This window comes from Lampetra fluviatilis, chromosome 19 (genome assembly GCF_964198595.1).
Source record: "Lampetra fluviatilis chromosome 19, kcLamFluv1.1, whole genome shotgun sequence".
Lineage (NCBI taxonomy): Eukaryota > Metazoa > Chordata > Hyperoartia > Petromyzontiformes > Petromyzontidae > Lampetra > Lampetra fluviatilis.
Window position 1 is genome coordinate 12,852,300 of NC_136293.1, and position 12,029 is coordinate 12,864,328.

At 47.2% G+C, this 12,029-nt stretch overlaps 1 protein-coding gene across 2 annotated transcripts in view; it reads left to right on the top strand.

Annotated features, from left to right (window-relative positions):
• The window catches only part of LOC144937693 (protein WWC2-like), a 106,194-nt gene that overhangs the window by 50,204 nt on the left and 43,961 nt on the right, over positions 1-12,029 (top strand). The window contains exons 3-5 of one of the 2 annotated variants that reach the window (XM_078865112.1): positions 2,125-2,328; positions 2,808-2,884; positions 4,202-4,281. In XM_078865112.1, the coding sequence (XP_078721238.1) occupies positions 2,125-2,328; positions 2,808-2,884; positions 4,202-4,281 (361 nt within the window). Of the gene's footprint in view, positions 1-2,124; positions 2,329-2,807; positions 2,885-4,201; positions 4,282-6,231; positions 6,559-12,029 lie in introns of those variants that run through there. The other variant, XM_078865113.1, reaches the window with a different exon arrangement.

Sequence of the window (12,029 nt, forward strand, 5' to 3'; positions counted from 1 at the left end):
TGGCATTCCATTCTATCAAGACCATGCAGTGCAGATGAAATACGAGGCAAAGAAGGTGCGTGTAATCACTCATGACCAGCTCACGTTCTCATTATTGGCATAGCTGCATTTCTCAAATAGCAGCAGCTCATTATCCAAAGCAAGAAACGCGACGAACATGACGGACATGACGAACATGCGGCGTTGCGTTATTGGCCCCGGCAGCTCAAGACAGACGGCCCCCGCCACCGTGACCCGCAGATGTAACGTTTGTTCGCGTGACCATCATTGTAAAAAAAAAATGCCTCGTAGCACATAAAACAACCGTGCGCTATGAAGAATGGCCATTGCCCGAAATGCGACTTGTTCTATATTCTATTTAAAGCCGCACACTGTTGTTCAGTAATGTGTTGCGTTTTTGGTCATTGCGATTGTGTACCACTGCCAATGCAGCAGCATCACCGACTAATTTGTTTAACAATATTTGTAGTCCGCTGTTCAGCAGATTGCTTTAATGTATACAGCACGGTGTCAGATTAAACATTTCTCTTCCCTGTGCTGAAATGTTTTAAGTTGTTTTTCTAAGCAGAGGCAATTAAAATAGTTGAGGTGCTTTGAATTCTTTCGCGGGTGACTTGTGTTTTATTATTGTTTAATGATTCATTAAGTGTTCTGAGTGCAATGTGTTTTTAAATTCTGTAATCTCTTAAATCTTCAAGAATGTGTGCTTTTACCAACTTGAAAGGGGCCTTAACATTTAGTAACTGGACTTGTAAAGTTTTACAAACATTAAAAAAACAAATGCAAGTGTGAGGGGCCAACATTTACTTGCATATGTCAGCTTTTTATTACTAGAAAAATATTTACTTTTGTTAAAACTTCTTGGACTGTGCCATTATCTCTCCATGATAAGAGGTAGCAGTGTAGCGCAGCAAGCTAGGATGACTGGTGTTCACCAAACCCGAATTGGCCTGTTCTCTTGTATGGCAGGAGGGAAAAGCCACAGTTGTCTGAAATGCATTCGTAGTTGAATGCTAATTTATGACCCCGGCAAGATGTGGCATGGATGGTGCATTCGTGGGCAATGCGTTTTATGGTTTGGACTTCAGCACAGTCGTAGTTCGCCGATTATTTGATCGTTCGCTTGGGGGAAGGCGTCTCCCCACGCTGCGTTCGAGCAGCACGGTTCAGCGAGGTCCCGGAGTTGTCGTGGCAGAGCGAGCGAGAGAGACAGGAGCTCGCTGCTTCCACGGCCAGCTCCTGCTCAATGAGGTTTTTGTTTGCCCCACGTCCGTAGCCGCCCCTCGATTCCGTCCAGCGAGTGCCGACGTCTTTATTTTCGGCTAACCTTTTGATGCAGTGTTTCTGGCCGAGGCCAATCGTGTTAAAAATGCAGGGCTCGGTATGACATTTGACGTCAAAAACTGGCCGTGCAAAATCATTGGGGCACGGCCGTAAATTAATTGAATACAGGGTGAAGCCCATTAGGCAGTATTTTCTATAGGTCATCTCTTATTGGCCAAGTGACACCACTGTCCAGTCAATTTATTTCTGCAAATAACGATAATTTTGGTTTTTTATGGGGTCGAGGCTGAGTAAAATAACAAAATGTCAGCACCCAAAGGTCTGTTCAATTAAGCATTTCGATGAGTAATTGGTAATAAAAAAATTGCAATGTGGGTTCAGTGGTCTAGAAAGATTAGGTTTAAGACAAATGTTTCTTGTGCTCAGTGTACAATGTTATTATGTAAAGTAAAGCTTAAGGTTCAGCTCTGCAAAGGAGCATCAATACCTTGGAAGTCTGTCATTATTAGTAATACTCGTAAGTTCTGAGTGGACATTGAACTGCGCCAGCAAAGAATAAATGCTCACTCAGCTGTATGTGTATGGGATTCACTAATCTGTGCCAAAAATGTCTACGTTCCATCATTGTCTATGTTTAACTTTGCTGATGACGGCGGTGCTGGCAACGGTAACGATTATTGTGAGGACGCCGTGATGTTCAGCGATGAAAACCGCATTTTTGTCACAAATTACCGAAAAATCCAAGGCCCTAATAACGACGACGCTAATGAGTGTCCAGTAAACAACGTCGCAGCCCCGGCGCGTTTTTTGATCGTCTCTCGTTGTTGTTCTTCCGTGCAGAGGTGACGCAGATTGAAGACCCGCGGGCACAGTGGCGGGGCGAGCAGGAGGTGATGCTCAAGGAGTACCTGGTGGTGGCCAAGGATGCGCTGGACGCACGCTGGGAGATGTTCCAAGTCAAACAGCAGCGGCTGGCGCTGGCGCAGGAAGAGTACCAGCACCTGAGCTCCGTGTGGCAGGACAAGAGTGGCTCGCGCACCAGCTGTGAGTACACGCGCGCACTCCTCTCGGCTCCCGCCAGCGACATAGCCAAATCTGTCTGCCGCCGCCACCTCCTCTGGTGTTTTGCCTGCCCGATGCTGTTGACATTGACTTTGCTGCGCAGATCATTGATTTGATGGTAATTAATGCACACCCTTTGTAGATGCAATTCTGTACATCACAGCAACCGGTCAAACGCATAGATGGGCGGTGCGGTGAATTCATGAGAAATCACTGATGGGCTTGGCACAATTTTTTTTAGTGATGACCAGTTTGCATGGCCAGTGACTGGGTAGTTGTTGGCACACTGCGCTGTGAACCCATCCACTGTTACTCTTCAATGGGATGGCTGTCTTGTCCTAAGCACTCGATCACTTCAGACCTCTGATGTGATGTTAGCAGTGTTGTATATCAGCGCAATCTGCAGATAGAAAAAAGTGGTAATGACACAGGGTTAACCCCCGCCCCTCTTTCTCTTGCAGTGCATTCTGGGTCCTCGGCAAGTACCAAATACGACCCAGATCTCCTGAAAGCTGAAATCGCCGAAACAAAGGAGAGGGTAAGATATAAATACGCACGGGGTGAATGTTTAAATATATTAAATGTGCTTTCAAGTTTTAATCTTTTGTATTTTTTTTTAGAGTGCCTCCTAGTTTAGACACAAAGTCAAATATTGTAAAAAAATCCTCCGTGTAGCCTTGAGCAGAATTTTGGGACTAGTGCTGTGTTAGCAAGCAGCTGTGAAGGTCGTCACAGCACACAAGGGGATGGGTGGAAAGCACCGCTCCCTGCTGCCTTAGCCTACCGAGTGCTGATGTTTTCACACCACACCAGGTACTTATATGAGGCTAGATCGACTGAAGGGAGGCCTATATCACCGGCTCTGATATTTGTCACCAATGGTCACTATGAGTTGGTGTAAAACTCTGGTTGCCAGTTTCGTAGTGCACTAACCACGACACAAGCACTCAAACAGAAACACACACTTGAACACACAAGGCCTAAGCAGCAAATCGAATTCACGTGGGTTTTGCGGCATAAAGCTTCACGAAAAGAAGTTTGTATATACTCTTTGGTTCTTTCGGTAAAGTCACGTAGTTATAAATGAATTAAAATAAAACAAATCACGACGTTCGATTGCAACACAAGCAATCGTCATCGGGTGGGAAAACAACAGCAATAAAAAAAATTCGGTGAAGTAGGCGAGAGAGCAGCCGTGGCAAGAGGTTATATAGGTAACAAGGGGGGAGCGGCAAGGGGGGAGAGAGATTGGGGGGGGGGGTCAATCCACTACATCCCACGAAATGGTGCAGTCCCGCAACCACCCATGACAGCCTGCATGTGGCAGGACCACCTCTACCAGCACTATCCAGGCTAAAACCTGCTTGGCCTTCCAACATCTGACGAGCGAGTGTGCATTCCGTGCGATTCGGTCATAGGCTTTAAAAATAATCTTTACCCGATGTTAATAATTTTAAAGAAAATCAATGTATTTCCTTAAACCCTTTTGAAGGCCGATTGGGATACGATGTCGGTTTAGTGAGGGAGAACCCTGAGGTTCTGCCGCGTTCGGACTGCAGATCACCGGCTGCCCTCAAGTGGCAGCTCATAGAGATCAGAATCGGAATATTTATTCGTACCTGCGGAATCTGATAAGCTGTAAAGCTTTTTTTCACGGATGTCCAGTCGGGGCGGGTTAGAACGTTAAAGCAACAAACAATACAAAAACACGATAGGAGTGCAAAGTGTAGGAAAAAAGGTCAGCAAATCACGAACAAAAAATACACATCAAAATAAAGATTTGTATCTTCCCAGGTAAAGCCCCCACTGAGCTATTAGCTTCTTCCCCCTCCCCGGTGACCGTTGCTTCCGGCAGGTGTCGAGGCTCAAGCGGGAGCTGGAGAACATGACGCAGGAGCTCAACTACAAGGAGAAGGGCATCGAGACCCTGCGAGAGTAAGTCCTCGCACCCTTCCGCGAAGCGAGACGCCCCGGCTCGTGTGTGAGCCCGTCTAAACTTTACGTAGAGGAAGCCTTTCCATTGCTCCAAAGTTCTCCCGGGTACTGCCACGTTCGTGCTCGAGGGGGAGACCCCAGCGACAGCAGCGGCAGTTTTCGGCTGGTGAGGCGCGTACGGACGTGTGTACGTACGGACGTGTGTACGTACGGACGTGTGGCCGTGCAAAAACAGCTGGGATGACTGCATGTGGTGGAAGGGTGACAAGTTCAGGTAACTGTCACGGTCTAGTCGGCTTATCGCCATAATTTCTCGGGGGCCAAAGACAAAGATTCCCCACATAGCCTTAACAGACTGTTGGGGCAAGTGCTGTTGGCGAGCACCTACGAAGGCTGGCACGGCACATGAGTGGCTAGGTGGCCAACACCACGCCTGGCCACCTTTGTCTCCCCAGTGGCAATGTTTACACACCGCACCAGGTACTAATTTGAGGCCGACTCGACCTAGGGGAGGCCCAGGGCCGATTCAGATAATCGTTGTTGGCTGTGAGCGGGAACCAGGTTTGTAATGCAGCGTGTAGCGCTCGCCGCTGGTGAAATGAGCACACGCAGTGGGAAGTCTTTCTCGGTGATTCTCACGTGAATGTGAAGTTTTACTTAGTGGTTCAATACTTGGCAACAGAGATGAGCACCTTCCCTTTCTCACAGCATGGAATGGCCTAGCATTAAATATATATGAACGTTAAGTGTTGTGTGGGGACAATATTCCATTATACCAATTACCCGTATGTGAAGAGCCATCGTATTGACTGTCAAGAGAAATAAGTGCGCTTGGGGGGGGGACACGTCACTCAAAGGGGATGATGGCCGATGGTCGATACAAACTACAGTGTGGCAACTAAAGGAACACTCCTGAGAGGTGGACCGCTGCGGAGATGGAGTTGTGAAAACGGTTTGTTGCACCGCAGGATTGTGAGAGATGACGCCGGCTTGCGGAGGTCATCATCCAGCAGTGGACGGATCACGTCCGCTGCCGACGATGATAATGGTGACGATATTTGACCTGCGTGCTCATTGCGTACGTTTATCCTGAACAATAAGTAAGTCTTCACTGTGTTCGGGTGCTTGCTCCGTAACGTACCATTATCCCTACTGCTCCTTGTTTGAGGTGGGGGGGGGGGCACAGTAGCCGTGGGGAGCACCACCACCAACCTCTCATAGGTCCTCTGCCCTCACCATGGCGCCAGCAGTTCCCTCCACTCGCACGCTCCGTGGCAACCGTCTCGCATGACGCGGGAAATGTTCCGCTGATCTTGAGTGACAGAAATTGGTCTCGAGAGAGTCCTCCGGCAGTAGGGGGTGCGAGTGCTGTGCTAATTGCAACTCCTCGAGGTAGAGAGAAACATTTAAAATTTGGCCAGATTGAATATTGTGCTCTTGCGGAGGTGCCACCACCATATTAGCCACTCTCAAGCACACAGTGGCAGGCTGAGAACGTAACGGTGATGAGGAAACGGTTTACGGGGGTGTGTGTCACTGGCGTCTGCGAGGGAGACGGCGCTGGTGGCAATTGAACAAAAAATCTACGTCGGCAAGCCAAGTGTGAAAAAGCCAAGAGCAAGCGCTGGCATCTTTGGGCGATCTGATTATAAAAGGTGGTTGGGCAGGTGGCAGCCGAGACTGTGTCAGAGCTACGCCGGTTCTCGTCTCTCTCCTTCGCTGTGTTACCACTTCAGTTTATCGTCAAAAGTGGGCGTTTCATTTCGCACCGTGTGACCTGCACCTTGAGACAGGCGCAGCGTGCACCACGGTCCCGCCGCCGCATGCTGCGGGGTTCGTCCGCGTTAGTCGCTAGCATCTTTCCGCCGGTGCAGCCGTCGCAAGCCACTGTGCATCTATCGACTGATCGCCAACGAGTCGTTGCAAATAGGGGTGGTGGGGGCGGGGTGGGGGGGCGGTTTGTCGGGCACCAGCAAAAATCCGCGTCGCCACAAATGGGTTAAAGCCGTCCGCTGCGCGGGAATCTTCCCGTGAGAACGGAGGCTCGGCGACTGCGAGCGAGCGAGGCTCGGGCTGCCGTACCAGCGGGCGCCACTGCCACTCCTCCGGACGCTCGCCGGAAGAGGACGTGGGGGGAACGTGAGCGGCGGTGGCCGTCGCTCAACGCGAAGCTGCCCCCGCGAATCCCTGCCCCGTTCTCCCGCAGCGGCCGCGGTAGAGCTGCCTGCTTCTTTATTTACCTGCTTATTCCAAGCTCCGTGGGGGTTTCTGTGAAGGGTAAGGACGGTGCGTCTTTCTCAACCCACGCTTGCTCATTTCACAGCTCGTTACATAAACCGCGCGAAATGCTTTGTTTAAGGTGTGTGTGTGTGTGCGCGCGCGCGTGTGTGTGTGCATGTGTGTTTTTGTAAGCACGACATGGACTGGTTAATCTTGAATCCATCAGCTTTTCCGAATCATTATGAATCGTGGCAGTTTGTGCGTGCCATATTAACCACAGAGGTTAAATAATTCACGAGAATTTCAAAGGCATTCCAACTGCATGCAGTGTGTGTGTGTGTTCTCACTGTCTCTGCGCCCTGTGGAGCCAGGGCTGTTCTCAGGCAACACGAGCTCACGGATGCAGAAACGAGGAGGATTGTGATTTTTTTTTTAAAGCACGAAGATCAAATGTGTCTGAGACTTCTTAGTTTGGCGTTAATTCATTGACAGGAGTGGAAATTGCATGTGATATAATAATTTTCATGGATTTATATATTTCGTAAAATGTAAGTGATTAATGAATTACCAATTTACTATGTAAAAATATAGAATCTCTGCACATTCTCAAGGCTTTATTAAATACCATAGTTGTAAGACTGTATTGTACACAAGTGCTGTTTGCACACAAATACATTAAGAAACCCCTTAGGGCCAAGCTGCTTATAGGGTGCCACTTTCTCTACAGCCCAGTCAGGCTAAGTTTTATTTTAGAAGCTTATAAAGGGACAGGAAAGTGGTGTCACCTTGTCCGACTCCATTTGTGATGTGGATTTTTCAATTACTTTCTTGCAATCTCAGTGCAGCTGTTCCATTTATGTTATGTAACAAATATGTATCTATTTAGGCGTTGGGTTTCTGGGAACTTGAATCACTGCATCAGTTTCCACCGAGGCCTTTTGCCAAAGCTAGTCACAGCGACATCGTGATATATTTTATTAAAATTGGATAAACAAAGTCGTTAACATAAAAAAACAGCAAATGTTAACCCTCTTCAATTGGCTCCATGGCACAGTGATTCTGAAAGCCATTGGAAATGAACTGCAGGAGTTGATTTGAGAACTTCATGAAGAAGCCTGCAAAGTTGGGCTCAAGATGAATATGAGAAAAACCATAGCCATGCACAAAGTCATTCAACGGTGGAAGATATATGTCGACAGGACAAAACTAGAAAACAAGTCAGATTATGTATACCTAGGGCAGTGACCAGCGAACATGGAACATTGGGCCAACAGTTTCAACCACATGCCAACGCTGGCCCAATGTTGCGTGTTAACAGGGTTACCGAAGGTCGACTGGATGAAAATGACAAACCATAGAGGGACTAAGTTGGCATTCTTTTACTGAACTCAATCGTGAAAAGCAATACACTAGTGTGCCTAAAACAAGAACAGTTGTACTCAGCCTATCGTAGCTGCTGTGACACATGGATAAGAAACAACGGCGTTGACAAATAAAATGGAACAAGAGCTGAAAAGTCCGTAAAGAAGCCATGGAGAGGTGTGTGCTTGTAAATACAATGAGAGGCAGAAGAGCAGACTCCAGTTCAAGACATGGCATTGATTGCTAAGAAGAGTAATAGGACTTAGGCAGGCGGCGTCGTAGCTAGAAAGGGTGATGGTCAGTGGTCGAGATTCACGGAGAAGTGCTATGCTGTTTTTATTTGACCAGGTAAGGCTCACTGAGCTATCTAGCGCTTTTTCAGAAGTGACCTGGCACAAATGATAGCTCAACGAAGTGGTGTATCACGTGGAAATTTCTAGCCGCCAAATACTCTAAACGCATGTTTCTAAAATGTGGAGGGAAAAACCAGAGGCTCTGGTGAAAAATCCACACGATCACGTGGAGCGAGAGAGACATGCAGACTCCAAATATACAAGTGTCAGGATCAAATCCACGATCTCCTGCATGTCAGGCGAGGGAGTTAACATCTCGCCTCTTAAGTGGCACCACGGTGGCAATATGGGAAACATGCCTGAGCAAGGAGGGAAGCACGCCCGAGTGTACGTCCACTGCAGAGATGGAGAGGGATGAAATTGGCTCGTGTGGAGCAGCTCGAGGGTTTGTTGCATCGCAAAGCATCGAGAGATGGGCATGGCTTTTGGAGGTTTCCCATCATGGCTGGTGATGATAAAGGACATGCATGTGTAGCCGAATGGCTTCATGGTCGCAGTCACTCAGTCCTCCATGATTCGTATTCGCTTTTCAAATAACTCACTCATCGCAGTGGGTTGCACAAATTACAGTGGTTACATTTGGTATGTGTTTGTTTTTTGTAAAGTAATTTTCCAATGTAATAATAAAATATAATAATAACCAATGCGGAGGGAGCTATTAAAAAGCTGATTATTGTAATCTTGATCGTGAGAACAGCATTCACATTCTCTTGAAATGAAAAAAGTCACAGAGTTAATTTTCGGCTATGAGCAAGAGGGGGCGGAGTACCGTGGCAGCGTCGAAGTTGCACGTTTCATGGCAGCACTGCCACTCGACTTGAGCATTCACTTGGGAGAATTCATTCTTACGTTCTTGGCTATAGTTGAGGCTTCCTCGGATTTCCTTTGGCGTGGGCTGTGAAGGCCCGCGGTGATTTATGACGGTATACCGAAGGGGTCTCGTCCCATAAACAGTTTGCAGGGATTTTGGAATTTCGAATTGCATTGCTGTGGGAAATACGATATTGGGGGAGACCGTTATACGTGACATAACTCTCCCCGTCCTGTCGTCCTCCTCTTATTAATGGGCAGTGTGGAAATATTTCTTCGGGTCTTGGTCAATTTACGTTCTATCCAAAGCGTGTGTTTTGACCCAACCGCCAGCGCGGGTTAAATTAAAGCTCGCAAGCAGGCAGAAATAACAAAATTAAACGGTCGCCGTGCACGCGCTTGGGGAAACGAACCGTAATTTAGTAACGGTGCGCTAAGTTTTATTCATGTTGCTCATTTCCCTTTCTGATTTGCAAAAAGAAGTCCGCCGTCGGTGTTTCCGCGCGAGCTTGTTATTTTAACGCAAATTAACACCGACTCCTTAAATAATCTTTCCGGCACGCACCGGTGCCATTTTCCGCTGCCTACGTGGATCTTTCGGCGTTGCCATTATTGCTGCCTGATGGGGTTTCGGAGGAGGAGAAGGGACCCTTTTTTATTTATTTTTGGGGTCAGAATTTCACGGGCGCACATGGTTCGTGGCTTCGATGCCGTCACGATGAGATTGCACGTTTGCGATTGCGCATTTTGCGCATATACCTACTTTCCGATGAGAGCGAGTCCACATTGGATAGTGAATGCACGTCGTTTTATTGAATGCCGTGTTTCACAGTTCCTTACGTTGTCATGTTACGCGTTTTACTCGCGTCAAAATCCCGTGGTGGCCAAAGGAAAGATTGCGTCCAAGAGGGCGACCACCGCAGAGATGGAGCGATGAGATCGGTTCACGTGCAGGAGCGAGATGGATGGTCGCAACAATGAACCGTGAGAGATGGCGATGGTTAAGTGGAGGTCTTCATCCAGCTTTGGATAGACAATGGCTGGTAATGATGATGATGATGATAGAAAAAAACCCACATGGTCCAATACCCATCCTTACATTTGCAGAACATATTTTATTCATGTCTCAAGTCTTTCAAGATGCTTTAAAAAAACAAAACACACAGTTGTTAAATTTAATAACGTTTGTGGTCTTCAAATTGTACGTGAAATATGTTTTGGCACCGGGTGAAATGGTGCGTGCGTAGCCCCGATGGATGGTGAGGAGTAAAAAACGAGCGCCAGAGAGCAGCGCGCCATGCCCCAGGAAAGACCACGGCCCTTTCCCCAGCCGTCATCAAATGGAAGTGCTTGTCCGTTGGTTCAGGGCATCTGTGAAGAAGAGCTTCATAGCTCATCGGATTCCTCCAGTGTAAATAGAGATTTTAGTTTTGATAAACGTCAACACGGATACTGCCATTCTGAAGCGTGTACTGCCGCGATATTGCTGTGCTGATTTTTATGATTTCTCTTCCAGTGACTGATTTAAAAAAACTAATTTTAAAAAATATTATGTTCACGTCTGACAGTCGTCGCCGAGCCTTAACCTCGTAAGAAGCCAAAATAATAGTTTTTTGCAAGAGGGAGAAATGATCATAAGGAGGTGGTGGTGTTGGTGCCCTGCTATCATTGATGTTGCCAAACAGCAATTTACTTTTCAAACAAAACGTTAGTGTGAACGAATGTTCCTCGCACAGAATCTCTTGTGAAAATGAACAATCCCATTCTAAATGCAACCGCCCAATGGGAGATTTTAAGAATTGAAGTGATGGTCATGTAAATATTTTCACTAGGTTGAAAATGTGGTGCTTGCCATGCTTCTTATTAAACAATCATCTTCACTCGCCTGCTTCCACTCCCACCTTAAAACAACCCCCATCTCTTCTCCCGAGCTCATCCTGCAACTGCTCCTCCCTGCGCCCGCCCCCCGGCTACGACCACCCCTACCCCAGCCCTTCCTTAACCCCCCCCGGCCTATTCTTCCAACTATTACCATAACTACTATACCACCACTTTGATTAACCCCACTATTTATCTGAACCACTATCATCTTATGTACAATGTTATAATTTCTCTAAAACGCCTTTGAATAAGGCGCTATGTAAATCTATATATATCATAAGATGAATTGTGCTTGTTACTCCCAGTTGTGGTGGATATTTGGATGCATTAACTCGCATTAAGGATTCCCCGCCGGAGGGCCGCAGGTGCAAAATCTGCGGGCATTATGTCGTGAGGGTACTTTGCCACGTGGTGTGCTAATGGATTTTAACTCCCCCCTTAAAATCGGCCGTGTTTTCTTCCACGAGCACGCTTCCATGAAGTTGAAACGGTGGCGAGATGGTAACTACCTCGCCTGGTATGTAGGAGGTTGTGGGTTCGATCCCGACCCTGACGTCTTTATATTTGGAGTTTGCATGTTCTCCCTGTGGTGGCGTGGAGTATTTGGCTGCTATAAATTTCCACATGATGAGCCACTTCGTTGGGATATCATTCTTGGCCAGGCCGGTTTTGAAAAAGAACCATTTAGCTTCGTGGATTTTACCCGGTAAAATACAAATTGTAATAGTTTAAATTGTAGTGATGTAATACGCGTAGACATTGGCGGGTGTGCTGGCTGTCGTCGCCGTTCGTTTAATTTTACGGAAACTACTCGGCAAAATAATTGTTCGTTAATGAATGTGCTCGTAGACATTTGCTCACCCGTAATATTAGAGGTCTTAGGTTATGGCCGCTTTTGTCCGCCGTAATGTACATTCGATGTGTGATATGTACGTGACTTTTTGTTTCTTCTAGTGAAAGGTCTTAGTTTATTATAAGCGTAGTTGTTGGTTTGTAGTGTCATGTGTAAACTCACCTGCTTGCAAATTGAGTAGCCATGGAAAAGACGGAACTGTTGTAAAACACTCATGACCATCGGAGGTCGTCAGCCAGTTGTGGAATTCCGCATGCTTCTGGCGGGGA